At 42.1% G+C, this 22,345-nt stretch overlaps 2 protein-coding genes across 2 annotated transcripts in view; both read left to right on the top strand.

The window, feature by feature from the left end:
• Positions 1-22,345, top strand: part of traf3ip1 (TNF receptor-associated factor 3 interacting protein 1) — a 328,730-nt gene that overhangs the window by 26,079 nt on the left and 280,306 nt on the right. The gene's annotated exons all lie outside the window — the stretch shown is intronic.
• asb1 (ankyrin repeat and SOCS box containing 1) lies at positions 880-6,655 on the top strand. The gene is made up of 5 exons (XM_071897862.2): positions 880-1,012; positions 1,899-2,037; positions 3,355-3,657; positions 4,255-4,637; positions 5,207-6,655. Exons 1-5 carry the CDS (start codon positions 916-918, stop codon positions 5,335-5,337), a joined length of 1,053 nt encoding a protein of 350 aa, XP_071753963.2. The 5' UTR covers positions 880-915; the 3' UTR covers positions 5,338-6,655.

Below are 22,345 nucleotides of genomic sequence, written 5' to 3'. Positions count from 1 at the left end.
CTTGAGTCACACAGATGCTACAGGTGTCATTTTCGCCATTCACATAAACAGAAGCTCTCTACAGTCTCAACTCCCATGAATCCTGTGCCTGCATGATGGACAGCCTTCTTACCAATCAAGCTAATTCAAGAGTGTGGTCTAGAACTAGACAAAGGATAGTAGGCTATAATGTGTTTAGCAATCTTATGGCTGTAACACATGCAGACTTAATACTGAACATATTCTTTTTTTTTTTACATATATAAATATTTTGGCCTGTTTTGAGTGCAACCCTTAAAAAAATCCCTATAAAATTCCTGTAATCATTCATACAGGGACTTGTGTGTGTGCTTATCAATCGTGACTTCATAGTGACCTTATCTTATCTCTTATGTTAACAATATAATATTCCAATAGGGACTTATATTTTTACTGTGATATTTTCATGGTGTCCCTGTAAAATTTACCATAGGATCATTATAGTTCTTAACTTGATGAGAGGAAATTTCTCTTTTTTTTTTTTTTCATCTCTGAGAATCTTATGGTTATGGTCATCACTTAACGACTCAAACAACATTTAGCCTAGAGAGTGCCTTGGATTTTTTTTGTATTTTTGTGTCAACATTTAGCCTACATTTAATGTTATCAGAGTCCACACGCACCAAAATAATACGCTGTAATTCAGTAGTCGGTCCTTGTATTTTATAGCGGCGTTTCCCCTTTAAATCCGTCCAGATGAGCGCAGCCAGGAAGCAGCGCACCGAGCTGAACCGACGCCGTCACCAGACAGTCACGTTTGTTTATTTTGATGTGTCTCTCGTCTAATTTATACACATCCAGATCATTCGGCTTCGCAGATTTCGGAAACCAACTGTGTCGACACACTGCCTGAAGCACTAGTTTAAGGTTGCAGGTTTTCATATCAGAGGAGACTTCATGGCCGACGCTCCAGACGCTGATGTTGACGACCCACCCAATATCAGTTTCCCTCCGCTCATCACTGTTTCTGATCTGCCCGGTGCCACTGCTGCAGGTAACAATGACGCAATTAAGCGAATGAATGGATATGTGTCGGTTCTTACAGGGAAATATGCATTGTCCAAGTGGAAACAGTGTATAATAAGACAATAGAGGCAAATTCATACAGACCTAAATAACTATATAACAACAAGAAGAAGATCACAGACATGGTGGTAAGGGTGGATCCTTTATGAGGCGTGGCCCATGGATTCAGTCAATATCGGAAGTTAAAGCTGTTCAAAATAGCCACAAGACTTGTAAACATTGCATCTGCATATCATTACTCATGTCGTGCAGAAAGCTAGAGCTGTGATGGATAGATTTTGGATGTAAGAGCTGCCTGTCTGTTACTAGGTCAGTGGCTCCCAGAGTGGGGTCCAGACTCCAGGGACCAGCAGGGGTTCCCCAGCAAAATGAGGAATCATTTAATTCCCCCTTCATTTAATCATTTCACTCCCTAGAAGCTAGCACAAGAGAGAATGTATAAGGAGGACTGTTGTTATTGTGCGTCTCTTCGCTGGTTTCTCCCCACCTACAGTAGAAGCAATTCAGTTCTGCACCAAATCACATGCAACAACAAAAATCCTCTCAGATGGTGAATTCTCAGACTAAATCTTACCAAATACAGCTCCATGGCCTCTAGTCTTAACATGATAACATTTGGGAACCTCTGGGCTGTCTGTTATCCAGGCAGTAGACCATAAACTGGTGTATGACACACACCAGCTTTTTAGGAACGGGGTATTTCTTTCTAGAGTGTTTAATTATGCTGACAACTTCAGTATCTTATCTAGGCTGCAAGCGATGATTTAATGAATGCACAATCCAAACGGACAGGCTGTAATGTGTGACTGGATGTAGCAGTTCAGCTCCTCCTAACTCCTGCCTGTCCGCACCAGGCCGTAACCTGAAGGAATGGCTGCAGGAGCAGTTCTGCGACAAGCCGCTGGAGCAGGACGACATGCGGCTCCACAACGCCGCCTACGTAGGAGACCTGGACACCCTGAGGAACCTGCTGCAGGAAGACAGCTTCAGACGGTGAGGGAGACTACTACTGCATGGTCATATTTCAACCAAAAAGTAGTCCTTTCTATTTCTCTACCATCACATTTGTTTTCGTCTGACTCCAAAGAAGAGATTAGGTGTAAAACTCTTGTCATCCTACATTAGTGAATAGGCCTGGATGTCTCAAAACAGTGGTTTCATAAGCGTAACTGTTTTCATACTTGGTTTCATCAGACCTGTTATTCTGTACACAAAGATTGACAGCTCCCGTCCAATTTTTTCTTTTCCCTTTTTAAAAATGTACAACAGTCTGTGTCCCTCAGCAGGTCGGTGTATCCGCCCTCATACCGCCGAACTGGCAGCTTTTGTCTAACTGGCTTTGGATATTCAGAGGGTGTTCATGTGCGGCACTAAGCGGTTTGTGGTTTCTGTGCTCTGTGGCTTCGGTTAGCAATTTTGCTGAGTGACAGCTTGAAACACACACACACACACACACACACACACACACTCACACACACTCACACACACAGTACAGTCCTTACACATCCCTACCACAAACCACTTCTATCCTACATAACACATAACGTATGCCATATGCTGGATGCTTTTATCCAAATCGCCTTACAGAACCATGAGTGAATACATCCTTTTTTTTTTAATGGGTGGTCCATTGTTTTTAATTGGTGGCCCCGGTGGGAATCACACACTTCACCCAGGCAGGGTTAGTGGCATGTTGTCCACATTTAACTGGAACCTCTAACGCTGGCAGTGTCGGTGCCAGGCTCGACCCACTGAGATACACAGGGCCATCTTCCAGTGGTCAGCGCCCATTCAACGCCAATCCCACACTGGTTACATGCAGCACTCATACTCGCCCCAATATCCACACCCAGCCAAGCCTTTACTACTGGCTTAAGCCAGTTTATCTCCATTCCACATGGTTTACAACTTTCTGTTCTTTCAACATAAGATTTCAACCTCATTTGAGTTTACCCGTGGCCTGCTGATCCATTGAGGCAGTAGTCTTAAAGGCAGTATATTTTACCACTTAGTAGTGTTAGCAAGCATTTAATTGGTGTTGAACAGAGTGTATAATTCCACACAGCAATGAGTCTATGATCTTTTTAAAAGGCTTTGGTAGCTTAATTTGTTTGTGTATTTGGGTGGCAGTGGGGTCTGCTTTTATTTGCATTAAATTGGACCTTATGGTTCGTAACTCTGACAAATCCCAAATGTTGGATTTGTATCAACCAATGACTTACTATACCTTAATTCTGAGTACATAACTTATTCCTCCACTATTGTACTTTTAAATATCATAACCATTCCCCTGTCTCTCTTGGACACCAGGCGTATCAATGAGAAGTCGGTGTGGTGCTGCGGCTGTCTGCCCTGCACCCCTCTGCGGATCGCAGCCACGGCGGGTCACGCTGCCTGTGTGGCCTACCTGATTGCCCAGGGAGCCCAGGTAGACCTAGTTGATGTCAAAGGCCAGACGGCTCTCTACGTGGCCGTGGTCAACGGTCACCTGGACTGCGTCCGGATCCTCCTGGAAGCCGGGGCCGACCCCAACGGAAGCCGACACCACCGCAGCACCCCGCTGTACCACGCTGCCCGGGTGGGAAGGCTGGACATCCTGCAGGAACTCATCAGGTGAGGTCAGGAGAGGATCTTAGACTAGAACTGGGGCGTTCTAGTGGATTAGTGGTCTGAAAAGCTATGTGGTTGTTTTTATTTTTTGTTGGCACAGTGGTTTGTGTGGGCTTGGAATTTTCTTCTGCTTCAGGCTGCAGTTTGGTTGTTTTCAGATTAAAAAATGCTCCATTGTTCTTGCCCAGAATGCACTGGAGCGAATCCCCTGGTCATAGGCTCCCACCATTCAGCAACAGTGGCCCACAGAGGACAGCAGTCACACTCACATTAATATTTGACAACAAAAAAAATGTGTACAGGCTGAAACACAAAAAAGGCTACTCCTAACTATAATTTTTAATTTCATGGCCATTTTATGAACTTTTAAAGGGCAATTTTGCCCCAAGCACCCATTCATTTCTGACCCTGACACATACCACACATGCCATGTTTGCACAACATCATGGGTTTAAATCTGGCCGATAACTTTTGTTGCATTATCATGGTAAAGGATGCCCTCTCGAGTATTATTGTTCTAACATGAGATCCTATACAGTCAAGCAATACATTTTCCTCAGATGGCCTCAAAATCAAAAAACTGTGTTCATGGTTCTCCAGGTTCCACGCCGATGTTGACATGGACCACCAGCTGGGTCCTCGGCTCCTCCTAAGCGCCCGCACCCTCAACACCTTGGTGGTGTGTCCTCTCTACATCAGCGCCGCCTACCACCACCTGCACTGCTTCCGCCTGCTGCTCCAGGCCGGCGCTCAGCCCGACTTCAACTACACGGGGCCCGTTTGCCACGAGGTTCTGACTCGCGGCCTGGCTTCCTGCCTGCTGGATGCGGTGCTGCGGCACGGGTGCGAGGCGGCCTTTGTCCACCTGCTGCTGGACCACGGTGCTGACCCGGCCCTGGTGCCCTGGGAGCAGGCGGAGCTGGAGGCGGCTAACCGGAGGAAGGTGGATCCCGAGGCGCTCAGGGTCTTTCTGGAGGCCAGGAGTGAGTTGTTCTCCTAAACATGAAGCACTGTGAGAGCTGAGGCATTGGTGATTTATGCAGGAGTTATGCTAGTGAGGACAGATATTTTTTTGAGCAATGCCTTGCTTAAAACTCACACAGAAACACACATTCACACCTGGAAACTGCCCAGTACACCCACAGCTTTCTACTGCTGGCCACTGGGATTTCAACTGTTGGATCTCTCAACTGCTAAAACAAATTGCCTATACATTCATGCAGCAACCGTTGCTATCAGTTTCTCTTCGTGCCCGTTCGAATTACACAGTTATTATTTCTCACCAGTTTGTTGACAGCTGAGACTGCCAAATGTTCTGGAGTTGACATAGCTAACAGCATGACTGGCAAACAAAAATGAAAAAATAGAGGTTTAGATTTGGTTCAGTGATGATCTAAAGAAAAAATCTACAAGCAGAAGATGAGTGTGTACCCTGCTGGTTAAACTGGTTTTCCCACTTAACACATTATCATTTTAGTCACAATCGTGCATCCCTCTATTCAGTGTTGTTCTGTTGCTGCTGTTAATGGGGTCTACCTTTGCTTTTTCTTAGGATGTCCTCGCAGACTGACCCACGTGTGTCGGATCAGGATCCGCAAAGCGCTGGGCAAACATCGTCTGACCCACATCTCCTCTCTACCACTACCACAACCCATCAAGAACTTCCTGCTCCACCAAAACTGACAAACTCCCCCCATCTCTCTCTCTCCTCAGAGCTCAACTTGGGCCTAAAAATTTGAGCCCCGGAATCTGAAGAATTTCTGTCAATCTCCAAACCAAGCCCCAGGATAGAGCCCAAGTTGCTAATTGCTAATCATTTTCTAAAGATAAATAATTAATGATGGTACTTTTCGACAAGTTTTGAATCCAACCCAAACTGAAGCACTTCAGTAAAAAATGAAACAGAATCCCATCAGGTCCAGTTGGGTTCAGGCATAAATATCAATCTCTTCCTATAATTGGTTTATTGAAGTGCTTCTCATCTTATGAGAGAAGCGTTAGCATGACCTATCCTGTGCTGTAACCTGGGCTATGGTAACTATCTGTGTATCCCAGTTAGCATAATTGATTGCACTCTGATCTTCGCTCCACAAATCACTGGGAGTGTTTTTTCTCCTACTTTATGTAGCATTTTTCAGCTGGATAACCACAGTGAGAATGTCATTTGTTTCAAAGCAATGAATTAAACATAACCAGTATATTAAACACCATAATCAGAGGCAGAGAAAGTGCCTGGATCCAGCCCCTTGAATTGCTATTTCTAATTGTTTTATTTAAAGTTGCACTTTAGGCATTTAGCTCTCTCACTGAATTGCAGAAAGTGCAGCAGTAACATATAATTAAACTCCTAGATCACCTACATTACAAGTGACCACTGACAAGCAGAACAACCGTCAAAAACAGTTTTCATTTGTATTATCTCATTAATCATGCTCACTGTCTTGATGGTTTTCACATGAGGGTGTTTTCCAAGCAGGCAGTTTGATAGTGCAGGCACTGAGCACTCACTCACAGTCTGAGGGCTGGAGTATGGGCTAGCAGGCAGGTAACGTTGTTGGCTTATGTTTACATGTGGTACAGGGGGTGATGAAGTCCTTCTGCCTGAAAAGCCTTAACTTTGACTTCAGGAAAATGGCCACAAAGATTGTCAAACCAGACTACTGAAGTGTGAAATTCAAGGCGTGGTTAAGCAGGGAAAACGCACAAAAAACTTAAATGAGCTATTCAAGGTCCTCGATCCTGACAAAAAAAACAAGTATAGTTTACATTTTGTCTCTAATAATGAAGAATGCAGGTGTTAAGATTGGTGGGGAAACTTTGTAGAAAGTCTTTAAGGGAAATTCAAGAAACACTTGCTATTTAACACTGGCAATCTGTTAAGAAAAGTGACTGAAATCTGTTTATAATGAATGGAATTACTTTGTATTTATGACCCAGACTGCTGCTTCTCTGTGAGCCCATTACTACCAACACCATTTTGCTTTTGTTTTAGTATGTTAGTGTCTTTGCTCATATCTTTTTACTTTTTGTTGTGTTGATATGCTTTGTATATCTCATCCTTATTTGCATAAATGTGCAATAACTCTATATTCACCACCATTCTGTTTGGTATTTATTATCTAAAACTAGATGTGAGGGCTCCCACACCACCACCAGAAAGCACTGGGATGAAAAGTGAGATTCTTCAAATGTAAGATCACTTTCCATGCTTCCTGTGTCTGTTAGCCATCTTGTTAAGTGAACATGAGAGAATTATTCATTCTCTTTTTTCTCACAACCCCTTCCAAGATCTGCTTTAGTCCAAACTATCCCAGCCGATGTCATGGACAAAATCTCTGGAGTTTAGCTTTGGTTAAATCCAAATCACCTCTCTGTCAATATCAGGGCAACACAACCCACAGATGGCGCAGGCCATTTATCCAACGAAGCTTCAGCACACTCTATTTAGCTAATCAATTGTAGAGGGAAATTCCCCTCACATATATGTTTTGGATCCCCTTCATAGTTTCATTGCGGACACAGAGATACCCAGAGATAGTCAACTGATTAAAGTCCCTCGCCACTGGAACCACATGTGAGCCGCCACTGGCCTGTGACTGAATCCCACCACAGCTTTCTCTCCTGTCTCTCCCCTAAACTGCCTCCCTCTCGACTTTCCCACCGCCTAAACAAACAGTAGAAATACTAAAGGTGAGCGGACTGCCCACTCTCCTTTGAAAATAAAAGAAGAGCTGCTAATTATTTAAGTCAGGGATCTTCGGGTCGAGGAGCTGTCAGTCTTTCTGTGCCTCTTTCTGCCCCTGACCTCGCTCCAAGATCACAATATCACTGCTGTCAGATGAAAACTACGTATCTCCTCAAAGTTTATCTTGAAGGAATTAAGAAAAAGCTGCTTTTTGCTCAATAACAGTGATCTTTTTTTAATTATGCAATGGGTTTTCAACAAGTATGAGTTTGTGGGTTTTTAGAATTACATTTTAAAACCTGACAGATATGGAAGCTAGTTGACAAGTCATAATGTGTTCCACACTCACTTATACATTTGATTGAAAGCACAAAGTTAAAAGCAATTATAGTATTTATTTTTTAAAGAATACTAAGTAACTTAAATCCATGATTGACAAAACGCTAACCCCTTTACAGACTGGATGCTCTATATCTGAGGTGTTGAATGCTGAAATGAAGATGATGATTTATTTCCCCCTAAAATAGACATATTGTATTTTGGAAATTAATTATTCATGTGTTGTGCACAGTTATGGTTAATTCTGACCAGGGGATACACAGAGACTCAACACTGGCCTCCAGGCACAGAACAGGGTGATGTGGCCAGATGGCTCCTAAAAATAGGCAACTGATAGAGTACACAGCTCCTTTGAGTTTTGGAGAAGATGTGGAAAGGTTCTCATGATGCTAGCTGTTATACATTAGGCTACTCTACTCTTTCCCTCTGTCTCACTCTCTCTCTCTCTCTCCTCTTATGCCTGCTGTCTCGTTGTTGTCTGATGCTCTCTGTCGTCCTGTAAACTGTGATATTGCCTCCATGAGAATTAATAAAGTTGAACACATTGGGTGATAGAGCTGAGTTTTGGATGGTGGGGGGGGGGGGGGGGGGGGGGTGAATTTGTTATCGTTGTAGAACTGTTGAATGGGCCAGGATGTCGTGATGGTTGAGAAAACCGCATCTTGGTGAAAACCCAACCGCCCCATGGAAAATCCAGGGCCTGGGAACCGCTGGACTTTGCGTGTGGAACCAGCAGGGATCAGAACAGCAGAGAGAGAGAGAGAGAGAGAGAGAGAGGGACGGGAGGTTCTGGGTCCAAAAGATCCTGGCAGAGACAGGAGAAGACGGACTAGGGTGCTTTCTGATTCTCTGCAAACATGTTGCATACTGGGCCCAATATTCAATATAATCAAATTTGTTCAGTGTTTCCCTTAGAATTTGATTCTTGGCAGAGTGGAAAACCCTCTGAAACAGCATTTACAGCATCATGGGACATTTAAACTGTACTGAAACTAATGAAAACTCTAATAAAATCATTTTAGAGTTAGCAGCTCTTTAAGGGTCAACCAAAGCACCCATTCAAAAGTAGGGAAAACCATGATATATTACTAACTTCAAATGAAAAATTCATTTATAAAAAACATTATTGAACAGTTAACAAAATGCAATGTGCAAAGAAAATAAAATTTGATTGCGGGGTTTATAGACTGTTTTTATATAGCTGTGATTTTATGTAGGGTGGAGCGTCCATCATATCAGTGGTGCGTGACACTGACGATATGATGATAATAAACCTGTAGTGCATGTGGGTGGAAGGGACAAGTCTGTGTGCATGGTTGTGCACAGAACTGCTGCTACCAGGAGGTCTCTAGATGGCACTGTCTTCCTTTCAAGCATGGCGGTCATCTTATCTCTCTGTCTCTCACTGTCTCTCTCTCTCTCCCTTTCTCATCTCTCCTCTCTCTCTCTCTTTCTTGGTGTCTCACTTTTCCTGTCTCTCAGACTTTCTTTCGGTCTTTCTTTCTTTTACACCCCCCCCCCCCCCCCTCTCTCTCTCTCCATCTATCTGCCCCCCTTCCTCAGTCTGGTACAGAGAATTCAGCTGTAGACCTCAGCATCTGTCCTCAAGAGCCTCATCCCTTCAGAACTCATTAAAGCGAGTCTTTCATTAACAGAACACACACACACACACACACACACACAGAATGAGCCCCTTTGCACCAGTGCAGAATGAAGCTGAGATTGGACAGTTGGTAAACCACTATCTTCCTGTGGGGAGTTTCCATCGCGAGGGGTTTCTCTTTCAAGTCGATCTTGAGCTACCCCCCCATCACACACACACACACACACACACGATTTAGGAAGGCATCATGCTTATAATTGTATGCACTGGAATTAGCTTGTTTGCTCTAATATGATCAATATACAGGATCTTGAGTATTCACATGAATAGTTTTGATCCAACATGAACAATTAACATGTACTCTTGCAAAATGATTTATACCACATCAAAAAATTATAATTTTTAAAGTACAGAGCTTTGTTGACAAAATGATAACACTTTCACAGACTGGATCCTCTTTGGAGCATTGAATGCTAAACCTCAGGAGATTCTGTCTTATCAAAATATATATAGGCTGCTGGTTTGGAAATGAACACTGCAAATCACCATTAACATTAAATTTATTTAAATGCTAAAAACTGCTTGTCTTTGGTCTGTCTTTGGTCATGCCTCTGTGACACAAATGAAACGAAAATGGTTTACTTCCTCAGATAATTATTGTGCGTCTGGAAAAGCTGAATGGTGTATATTCTGTTGTTCATTCCTAAGTTTATTTGCACCACAAACTGCAATCAAAATCTCACCAGACTCTGCTAATATCACCGCAGTGTTCCGCTTGCATTTGGGACCAGCATGCAAAGGGATGTTAAATGTTGTGTAGCTCTCATTTTAGGAGGCCATTCTCTTCATGAGGCGACCACAGCATTTAGTTAAGTAGGAAACATGGATTAAAGGTTGTTTCCATGGATTTGATGTACTCATATAAAGAACTCGGGTTTGTGTGTGCGTGTGTGTGTGTGTCTGTGTGTGTGTGTGAGAGAGAGAGAGAAAGAGTAAAATTCAAACTCGTTTAGAGCGAAACTCACCTGTAAGTTGTTAAGCAGTTCCAGCACAATCACTTTGTGTCTGCCTCTTTATCAGGCTGCCTGTTCTCTTGCACTTGCACTGGCAAGTATTACCATTTGGTAATTGCCGCGCGCTTTTATTTGAATGATCTCATTCCTCAGGCGTTCCGGAACTCTTAGTTTCCTCCAATGACCACATCACTGTGTGTTTACCACTGCCACACACACGCACAGACACACAGACACACACACACACACACACACACACACACACACACACAGACACACACGCAGGTATTCTGGCTCTGTCCCAGTGCAATTTGAGCTTTATCAAGTTCAAGCTCCTTTTGTTGCCACACAGCAAGACCAGTTGGATTCGTCATACATGAAATAGCTTAACGTGAGTCAGACTCAAAGAGGCAGATGACATGAAATTGAATAGAGCGTTTACCGGTCCAAGAAAAGTACTCTTTTCCGTTTCTACTCATGTCAGATCAATTGAACAGGAAAGCCTGGGTGTGGAGGAGCGATTATGAAAATATTGATCATTTTTCATTTTTGTGTCATACTGTAAGCCGGCACATGTGGATTACAACTGCACGTCCGGAAGCATTTTTCCTCCATTAAGGCCGTCTTGCCTTATAAACCACTCAATCAGTGCTCTAGTGCAAAAAACACAGGGACGTCCTTCAGCTTTATTGACATAATTAAGACGTATATGGTCGGAAATATTGAAAGAATCTTATTTACTTATAAAACTGTGTCTGTTTTAATTAAAAACCCCAGAGGGGCTTAATGAGTCTTAATTTGACTGTTTTCCAAAGGAGCCGGTAGTTGTGAAATGTGGCAAAGGCAGGAAGGATGTGATGCGATTGCTTCTGTAATTATTGTCACAGTCTTTAACTTGGCTCTCATACCTAATTAGTTCCCTCTCATTTGTGTGATGTTTAGTTAATGCATGTACAGCTGCTCTTTCAAGAATGATGAAGTTGTTGAAGCTGAGAGGGCTTTATTTATTACATGGAAAAGTTTGAAACCAGCTGCAGTCAGTATTGTTAAAAGACAATGGGATGTCTTGGATAAAAAAAAAGTGCCATATTGAATTAAACCAGTATCTGACTGATTGATTGATTGGTTTTATTTTATTAGTGTCATAGACCATACTGGTGTGATCAAACAAAAGGTACAATACTGAAAACATAGAGTGCATGTTGTCAATACATCTACCATTCACCTTCAAATTACATTACAAATGAGGAATTTCAATATCGTATCCAATATCTCAATCACAATTCATAATAAATCAGGATTCCTCCCTTTGCTCCCACGCCTTAGATATATATTGGGCAGTGTCAGTGTTTTCTAAACAGATACTGAAGTCTTTAACCATCCTCCATCTATCCATCAGTATCATTATAACTGTATTATATCCACTGCATTAGAGGTGATGATCAGAAGTGATCAGTGGACTGGGGAACCAACCAAGTATGACTGACTGGGTTGAAAGCCCTGCTCCTGCTATGCTGTTATGTCACTAATTCTTGAAGTATAGCTAATTAGGCATTATAACGCATCATAAGCCCAATTATTATGATCATTTGATGTTTGATGATGTTTGTCTGCTGATTAAAATGTTCGAAAGACATATTTACGCTTCTAAGGTGCTTATACTTTACTTTTAATGCCTGAAAATGTGCCCCAAGTAAACCACTATCAATTTCTTTATTCTACCTACACGTCTATCTTCACTCTATTGTCTGAAAAACCAATAAGATACTTAAGCAGGATGGAATGCCCATTCTATTTAAAAAAATACTCTATAGTGGTAAACCTGCTGGCAAACTAAACATCTTCCCATTTTCCACTGACAGTAAAGTGAAATGTTGACTGGACGTTTCATCTGTTGCTTTCGACTGCTATGTCAAAACAGAAAGTTTAGGAACAAACATTCTTATGAGTTTGTCAATACCACATAATGCCCCGTATCTGTGTTGGAGAGCCAGGGGATCAGTTAATGGCAGCATGACAATGTCCATTACACCAAACTACCCATGTTTAATTACTTCCGCGGAGCTGGAGCGCTCATGGGAAGGATTTTCCGCCACTGAGAAGATCCCGTGGTTCAGAGGAGGAGGAGGAGGAGGGGGGATCTTGGATGGAGAACAAAGCTGTGGAGCTGTCGTTGACGGCGGGGTTGGAGGGACTGTGGGCCCCTCCGCCTCTTCCTCTCCCTCTCCTCCTCCCCCTCCTCGTCCTCCTCACGAAAGCGAACCAGGAACCATCGGGCAGCTTCCCAAACCGCCGCCCGACAACAACATGGGCAGGCAGAGACCCCAGGAAAACAGAAGAGGGGAGAAGAGGAAGAGAGTCATTCGGTGGCCACCACTGTGGGAATGTTGTAAACTGCGCTTTCCTGAGGCCTTGGGAATCCCACACCAGGGCTGGAACCTGCAGGCATGGAAAAGGGGGCCTGCTTCCCCCGAGAGAAGGGATGTCAGTTGCAGAACAACATCACTTGATCACTTGGCGGGGGGGGGAGCGAGCAGTGACGCACTTTCTCTGCTGTGCAATTAGAGGGACGGACAGACGGACGGATGGTAGCCGGGGTGGCAGAGAAGATATAGATTCCTTTTATTGCAAAGTGCAACAACTGCACTGTAGATGTAGATCATTTGCTGCACTTTTTGTACTTTGAGATCAATATCTCACCTAAGAAAACGTTTATTCTTGTTTTTTTAGGGAGTATGAGGATTTCCTAACTTACTATTCTTGTATCAGCTGAGTCCTACACCCATAAAAAGACTGATATTGGACCCCCATCTCCATGCCCCAACCTTTTCCGCCTAAACTATCCCACACACTGGCCCAGATGTTGGTTTAATTCCTTTTGGCTGTGGAACCACACAGTCACCCTGCTGGCCTGGGATCAAATCCCTGCCAAAATCCTCTCTCCACTCAGTACCCACGTGCCCCAAACTCACTCTCTCTCTCTCTCTCTCTCTCTCTCTCTCTCTCTCTCTCTCTCTCCCACCACACTCACTCCACAACCACTAATAGACCAGGTATATAAAAGATGGCTACCTTCTGGATTGATGTCATTCCTTCTTCTTTACCTTTCCCACAGTAACATAATTATGTACCCACTCCCTTGCTGACTGGACTGGCAAGAGCGGCCAATGTTCAGCTGAGAGGAGGAAGAGGCAGAGAGACTTCACTCAACACTATTTCCAGGTACCACAAACAAAAAAAATTGCAGTCTGCTATCAATGAAATGCCATTGCCAATGCCTAAATTTACTTGAACCTAATTACACTCAAGCCAAAAGTATTAACACCCACAGCTAAAATGTCTGGTTTGTCAAAAGTAGATTTTGAGAAAAAGTATTTTGTGTCAGGTCTGTACCAGGCAAAATCGATCCCTAAGCTGTTAACCAGAGAACTGAAATAAATAAACAAATAAATAAACTCAAGCAGTTGATCTGTCAGTGTCTCTGCTTACCTTGAATGAGAAAATTTCACAAGAATTATTCCTTATTGCACACTTTGGATCGTAGCTGATTAGGTTCTGGTTTATTCATGTATATATGTACTGTATATATATTGTGTGTAGGAGTTTGTGTGTGCGCATTTGTGTGTGTGCATGCCTGTTTGTGTGTGTGTCCCTCTGTCCAGGATCAGCTCCAAGGCCATGGTGGAACACCACATCAAATCGACCATTTCCTCCCCTGATAAGCAGCTTCCCAGATCTGCTGAAGGAGAGCAGGAGGACTGAAAGAGACGTTCAGGGGACCAGCGCTGGCAGCGGCAACACTTGGCTCTACTCTGTCCACACTTCAAAAAATATCCATCTTAATAAGGCATTTACTCTAGTGTTGAGTCTTAAAATCTTGTTTTTCTTAAAATAAGTGAAAAAATGTGTCCATGGGGTGAGATAATTTCATTTGTTTCCAGTGCAGTTTCCAATGCAGAAACTTCCTGTTTCAAGTTTCAATTTCTTCGGAAGGGAGAATAAAGCAGATCACTCCACTATTATCAGGGTAACGTCACATGATTCAAGAAGATTTTTTAAACAAGTGAAAGTATCTGTCACTTGTTTTCACTTGTTTTAAGAAAAATAAGATTTAAAACTTTAAAAAAATACTAGACTCAACTGATACTAATAAATTACTAGTTAAGATGGATATTTTTTGCAGCGAGTTCCCTGCTCCAAGGTTTCTTCTCTTTCTCCCGCTGTGTCAAGGGCTTGTAAAAATATTCATCACGTAACTGATTGTGTCAGGTAATCCTGCCAATGCAATCATCTCAGCTGCAGAAAAACTGAAAATCTAAAATCCAGGAACAGAGAAATTCCTCTATATTTATTGTACTTGCCAATTAGATTCTGATTCTCAAGGTGACTCTGATTTACTCTTTTCATTGCTGACAGAACATGGGGAAACTAATCAATCTGGGTTGCATAGGGTTAAAATACAGAATATCTGTTTCTGTGTGACTAACCATTGTCTCCATGGTTAGTAAACAGTTCTGTGCTATTATGCTTTGAAAGTGAAAAACTTTGAGGTGAGACTGACATTGTCAAGGGAGTGAGAGAGTATGATCTCCTTCTGTTAAAGTAGTTGGCATACAGGATAGTTGCTGAAGATGTGTGTGTGTGTGTGTGTGTGTGTGTGTGTGTGTGTGTGTGTGTGTGTGTGTGTGTGTGTGCTCTGATCTGAAGAAAGATGAGTCAGCATTTGTCTTTGAGCAGTATACCTCAAAAACGTAGCCTTAATAACACACAGACACAAATTCACACACACGTCCACCCACCATCTCAAAATACTCTAAAAATACTCTGCCGATCACATTAACCTCATGAAGTCTCCTGCTGTCCTGCTAATGCGTTTTCCCAACATCCCTCTCCATCCCAAATGTTTGAAGTGCAAAAGGAATTCAATTGCAAGGTTACTGACAACAACTTAATTTTGCATTTTTTGAAATTTTGCTTTATTATGTACACATGTAACACCACTTAAAATGTAGTCTGTAAAGTCTGAAAGCAATCAGAATGTTACCTAGTCAGTGTAATCCATTTACAATACTGATTACATTTTTAAGCGGATTATGTTTTGAAAGTAACCCCCCCAACCCTGGGCATGGCTTCATAATAAACGTATTATTACCTTAATTTACGATGCATATAGCAATAACAAGGTAATGATCCATGCTGGCCCTGTTCAGGACTGACACTATGATATAATGTATAATGGGAATAGAGAGTGTAGGCTGGGATGTGTGTAGCATTGCGTGACTGTGAAGCCAACATCCTGTCCTCAGTGAATTCCATGGAGGAGTGTGCGGCTCTTTTGGTTTCCGATGCTTTTCTGAAGTCCCAGAGAACGGGGAGTGAGGGGGTGCGCTTGATTTACGTTTTCAGAAGTCATCTCTTGCACTGTGATATTCCACTGAGAATAAAGTGAGAGGATATGGCAGTGTTTGACATGGGAGAAGCCCCGGGTTTTTCGCACCGGCTATAATATTTACCGATACACAGGAACTGATGTAACTATCCCCGGTGCTATTAAACTAGGGTGAGTCAACATAGAAGTTTGGCTTGGATGTTAGAGGAAAGGTGGATGGGTAAAAGCAAGTGTGTGATTGAGATTATCGAGTGGGCCCGTCCCGTCACAGATGTTTGATTGAATTAGGCCCACGATTCCTCCACAAAGATAAACAGTAAATTCTGGCACCTCAGAACCAGACCCTCACCTACACTTCACTTATACTACAATGACAATGGATTTATTGATATTTGTACAAAAAGATGACGGAGCAGGCCGTGCATCTACACCACTGATGATGTAGCCTATAGCAGGGTTTGTAGCAACTGATAAATTAATATCTGCCAGATAATGTAATATCAAAATATAATAAAAATTGTCCTTGTAAATGGGTTGAAAAGGTAAAACCTATAATTCACCTATGTAATAAATTGCTGGATAATGTAATATCATCACATTATTACACTAACCGGCATTTATTACTTCATCAGGGGTGTAACAGATTTTTAACTGATGATGTAACAATGAACAGTCCCAATAGGAAAGAACAGATTACAGTTCATGTTTATTATAGAGCCAGCATAAAACCTGCACACACCCAACATTTCACTGGAAATCTTCCTCAGTGGTGTGCTGGAAACCTGAGGAAGACTTCGGTCGAAACGTTGGGTGTGTACTCTCTGTTTTCAGCATGTGCTTCCCTGTTGGGACTGTTCATTGCTGCTGTTTATTTGGGAAAGCACTGCCAAGTTATATTATTAGTCAATATGATTATTACATAATCTGTTAAAAAAATGTCACCCCTTATGAAGTAATAATGGCCGGTTAATGTAATAATGTGATGTAATTTATTAAATGAACAGGTTCTCAACCAATTAAGAGGGACATTTTGTTATTACATTATCCGTCCGATATTATTTCATCAGTTGCTACACGGTTGCAGACAATTCACTGAGTTCAAAATGTAAACTGAATAATGACAAATGCTTCATTCTCTTTGATGGGATAAAAGGACCTTATTATTTTCAATTTTCAGTTTTGAAGAGAATCCACCTCCTGAATTGATTGACTTGAAAGTGAATCGGCCCCAGAGCCGATACCCTGCTATATCTGAACTTGGGACCGCCAAGCCAAAAGAAACCTTAAAGATGGGTTTGGACGGCAGGGTTTCTCCTACTGCGCTCCTCTCTGGGCCACGTTATCTCTGATGTGTCCTCCCCTGCGGTCCGGGAGCCAGGCAGCCATTAACGCAGCCCGTCTCTGTAATCAACCCATCGGAGGAGGCACCGAAGGACGTTCTGTGCACCGCAGCATGCCTCCCCTCTTATTTTCTCACCCACTGGCCCGCCCGCTCTGTGGGAGAGTCCTGAGGTTTGCTAAATCCTCAGTGACAGGTGGACAGGTGGCAGTTCAAGAGCTTAAGGGAAAGCAGAAGAGGCGGACGAGCCTCATGGCTTCATGGCTGTTATGCGACCGCTTATATGAAAACATATATAGGGAACCACTTCTAATGCAAAAAGAAAACTATTTATTCAACCGTCACAAAGATGAAAATGCGTATTTTAGGCTATACAAGACATGCTCAACACTACATGCACACTTTGGGTTGATACACAGCATTATTACCTTGAATAAATGGTTTTCTTTCACATTGGAAGTGTTTCCCATCTTCTTATTTTCTAGTATTTCTACTGTCAGCCTTCTTTGGAAACCTTTGCCCTTCTCCATTCCTTTGTGTAGAATCACAAGTTCAACTTTCAAATGTAATGAGTCTAAAGTGTATTTCATGAGCCATCTTGCAACACAAGGATAAAGCCTAAAAAGACAATGATAAACACAAAGTGAGAAGTCCTACACAAATTCTGAAAGTGACTACACCTTATGAACAGGATTGTTTATGGCCCAGTACACACACAAACACATACACAACAACACGTTACATGAACATCCTGTTTTTGTTACCTATAAAACAGCTGGACCAACTGACACCAAACACAGTTCAATAGGGGCAACTTCATATTTACAGCCAAACAATAAATGGCTGTTCCAAGTCTCTCTGCCAATCACAATAAAAGATTATCAGAAATCTGTCAAGAGATCAATCAGTGTGCTGTAAAAGCCCTGAGATGGACAGCACTTCCTCCTTTGGGTCTGCTCTGGTTTGATTGTTTTCCAGACTGGCCTGCAGCCCGAGTGATACAGCCAGCTCTAGAGATTACTTATTCGTAGCAGGAAGGAGAAAGGGACAAAGACAGATCTGGAAGCTTAAAGGAGGAGAGAGAGAGGGGAGGAGGAGGACAAAGACGAGGTAGACAGGATGAAGAGGGAAAATCAGAGGGATGGAGGAAATGAAGAACAGAGAGAAACACAACATATTGTAAGAAGTAAGAAGAAAAAAGACAGAAAGAGAAGAGGAAAAATACACTTCTAGATACGCTTACACTGTAATATATCATCAATCAGTGATGCTCAATACATTCAAGGTGTTATTTTGTGATGTGATTTGTAATTTAGTATTTTTGGTGTACCCACTTTCCCTCAACCTGCCTTATCTAATTCTACTTCAGTTCATGATTCCCTACATTTCCCAGAATGCCTTTTGACAACCCCCTGAGAACAAACCTGAACTTGTTCCATTCAGCTGTGGGTGATACATGTAGGTGGAGAGAGTGATAGTGATAGTGGTAGTGATAGTGGTAGCAGAAAAAGTGAGAGCTGTACCCCCTACTCGAAAAGCAGTATGTCTTGTGGCTGCATTGCATTCTGGTCTATTGAGGCTACTGTCGGTGGACAAATTTGTCTCTCTTCCTCTTCTACAGTGGATTTCTTCCTGTATGATTGTTGAATGTTGGTGCAAAATGCTGAGTCTAGAAAGAAGCCCTTGCTCTTTGATTCTGACCGACTGACACCAACACCTGACATTTAATGTTGATGTTTAAGATCGTTGAATATTTTTCTGCTATTCAACTCCATTGTAGTTGTGCTGCAAACATTATGTCGTCTACATTTGGCCATTTATAGGAATAGGAATAAGAAAAATACACCACAAAACAACAAACTGGACCCAGTGATTAAAGTGTTTTAGGATGGATTTAGAGATCTGACTTCTCAATCAATTTGTAATATACTGTATAGTGTTGTGCTTATATGTCAGTACTGTATGTACTGTGAAATCTTCCTGTTAATTTATTGTACTTAGTGATAAAGTGATTCTGATCCTGAATTTCCAACAAAAAACAAGTCACAAAGGACAAGGTATCCATATTGGGCCCAGTGCAGGTGTGTGTGTGCATGTGCGTGCATGTTTGTGTGTGTGCGTGCATGCAGGTGGCCTGGTGTAGTCTGGGTTGCTGCTGATTGTCTTTGTGTATTTAATTTGGTCTTTGTCGGAGGGGGGAGGTAGGAAACAGGCCCGCTCCAATTCCTCTTTTATAACGCACCACATAAACATTTCAACTTCTGATGCCTTTTTATTTATCACAGCACACATCCACATCCTACGGTAATGGCCGCCACATTTCTGGGATAAAAGGGTATGTGTGTTTGCATGTGTGCCAGGAAGTTGTTGATAGGGTAGTGTGTGTTGTGTATGTGTGTGTGTGTGTGTGTGTGTGTGTGTGCATGTATGTGTGTGCATGTGTGTACACAGAAATATGGATGGTATCGGTGGTGGCGTGTGTCTGTGTGTGAATGTGTGTGTGTCTACAGAGGAATATGGATGCTGTTTGTGTGTGTGTGTGTGTGTGTGTGTGTGTGTGTGTGTGTGTGTGTGTGGGTGCTTCACATGCAACGTGGCGCACTGTTTTTCTTCTCCCAGTGTTTGATGGGCAGGAGTTCTGCCAAGTGTGTGTGTGTGTTTGTGTGTGTGTGTGTGTGTATGTGTCTGTGTCTGTGTTTGTGTGTGTGTACTTGTGTGTGTTTATTCTGTCAAATGTGTCCCACATGTGGGTGCAGGTCTGAGCCCATACACACTTCCTCTCCTCTCCACTCTCGCCCACCACCAGACTTGAGTAAAATACTATTTGAAAATACATTTTTATAGCTTTTAAACAATTTAGATGCCATATGGGTAGTACTGTCTCACAGGATAATTTAAAGTGTAAGGTGTAAAGTGTAAAAAATACGAAAAAGAAAATTTTGAAAAATTTGAAAGTCAATTTAACAGACTTTGCTGTGATTTACAACTTAAATTTGAGAACTACCCTGACATGGTAAATTCGACTGATCTGGTACTCCAAGCAGGTTAAAACAAATCCCAATAATCATTTATAAAAACGAATGACTCACTGGAGAAAGGCAATAATCAACCTGTCTTTCCCAGGGAGAGTGCATTACCTGTTGATAGCTTCCCATTTGATGTACAGCATGCTTTTTTCTATATGTAATAATATTTTATTGTGTTTTTTTGTTCTTTCTTTCTCTCTAAAGTCCATAGCTACACAAGCTATCTCTGTAGTATTATACTGGGCTATTGCAAAAAACACAGATTACTTAAGAGCTTATAAGCCTATAAAAAGGAGTGTGTTTGTGTGTACAGTATGCATTCATGCAGGTGTGTAGTTGTAGAGAGCTAATTGTGAGCACGCTCATTAGGAAGTTGAGGTACAAAAGGTCCAGGGTTCCCTCAAGGTCCAGAGTACTTTGTTATTGATTGTGTAAGTACATGAGGAACTTCTTGAGAAACAGAAAGTCCTGGTTCTGACACCTCTCTCCCTAGATCCTGCATGGCAGTACATCTTTGTTGTCAGTAGTGTGAATATTATTATATCATATATTTATATAAATGAGATGACAAAGGCAGGCAAGTGGAGCATGGGTGCAGCCACGAAAGATAAACAGATTGTTGTGATGCATTATTTATGATCAGTGTGTGTCTGTCTATGACCCTGTGTGACTTTTCAATGATATTAGGACCATTTTGAGGCCTATACTACACTTTGCTGTGGCTGTGTATCATATGGGCGTGGGAGTGGGTTGTGGCTATCCAGCGCAGGGAAGTCATAGCAACAACAGCAAGCTTTTCAATATTTATATGCTGGCTTTCAAAATGTTTTTTGAAATTAAAAGGGCAAAAGGGGCTTGAATCCATACCTTCAACTCTCTCTTGTAGCAACGCACTGAGGCACTGAGCCTAACTGCCTATTTTCACTGAGAGGTTTATGATCTTTCCTCTGGATGCTACAGTCGGTCAACATGGTAAGTAAGGTGTCCAAGTCAAAACCTCTTGGTGTTGCTGGTCATTGCATTGAGTAAGCATAACAACAAACAATAGCTTAGCCTTCAGATCAATTTTCTTAGTGCTAAAAACAACCATTACTAAGCATCCATGATGCTATTTACACACTGTCAAATAACCAAATCCAATATTTAAACATTACATGGCAAAGAAGTTGGTGTGAAATTAGCTATGAATTTTGACACAGGTTGTTACAGTTGCAGCCATCCAACTTTTGCTGTAGTGCACCAATGAGAAACCATAGGAATGCAACAGCCTCACAACTAGTCAGATGGTCATGAGTTGCCAAGCAAAAACAAATCTTTGGAGATATATTTTCTTCTTGCACATTGTGAACAAATGGCAGACGCTAACACAGTTTAAGTTTGGAGGTAGTTCAATGAGATAAACAAATGGTTGCGATGCCCAAGGCTTCAATTTTGAATCCCAGTCCCTGTGAAATAAAAGATGTTCGATACCCCTGGTGTTAGCAGGGTGAGCAAGTGTGATAAGATAATTCTGGAAGGTGAGATCCAACTTTTCTTAGTGTTAACAGGGGAAATAGGAGCAAAGCTAAGGCAAACCTAAAAACATAGTCGGTGAAATATTAGCAAATTCAACTGAAGGTGACTACACCTTCTGAACAGGATCATAATATTGGATGACAGTGATATTGTATGACAGCTTTGTCTTTTCATGTATCCCTAGACACTGCAAACATTTTACATTGTATATGTTAGAGCTGCATAGATCATTTTCTATTTGATGTAGGCTATCCACCCTGCTTTCACTATAATCCATGTCTGCAGCCTTCCTGAAGATCTGCATACTGTAACATGCATCTGTGTTTGCGACTTCATAGCCCGCTATTCATATCAGTCTGAGCCTGCAGTCATATATCTCATCTCTTTACCTTCAGAGGTAGGCAGGCACATATAATCAAGCCCAGCTAAATCATTCTGTTTGGGCCCAGACGTTGGGTGGTGCGGTGCTCTTGACAGCGTCGTAAAGCACAGGCTCATGAAAAGCCGCAGCGCAGCAGGTGAGTTTGAAAGGAGTTGCGCCATCCCATAAATGTGCATTTTTACCATCGACGTCTCAGAACCTTTTGCCAGACACTCCTCTCCATTTGTCTGCGAAGCACACTTGACTCAATATCTAAGGAAGATATAAAGAGAAAGAAAGCAACTGCGTGGAGAAGATATGAAATAATGAAGTGTCCTGAAGGAAAAGAACTGTGTTAATCCTGCAATACATCAAAGAAGGATACTATACAACTATCAAAACTATAATGTTCCTATGGGAA

This window comes from Centroberyx gerrardi, chromosome 10 (genome assembly GCF_048128805.1).
Source record: "Centroberyx gerrardi isolate f3 chromosome 10, fCenGer3.hap1.cur.20231027, whole genome shotgun sequence".
Lineage (NCBI taxonomy): Eukaryota > Metazoa > Chordata > Actinopteri > Beryciformes > Berycidae > Centroberyx > Centroberyx gerrardi.
Note: the sequence above shows the minus strand (reverse complement) of the source record. Positions and strands in the feature narration are given on the sequence as shown.

Bases quoted from the DNA above. Each gene is read 5' to 3' on its own strand.
- asb1 (XM_071897862.2), top strand. From the start codon at position 916: ATGGCCGACGCTCCAGACGCTGATGTTGACGACCCACCCAATATCAGT. The intron at 1,013-1,898 runs GTAACAATGACG...TGTCCGCACCAG, and splicing joins GCCCGGTGCCACTGCTGCAG to GCCGTAACCTGAAGGAATGG. The intron at 4,638-5,206 runs GTGAGTTGTTCT...GCTTTTTCTTAG, and splicing joins GGTCTTTCTGGAGGCCAGGA to GATGTCCTCGCAGACTGACC.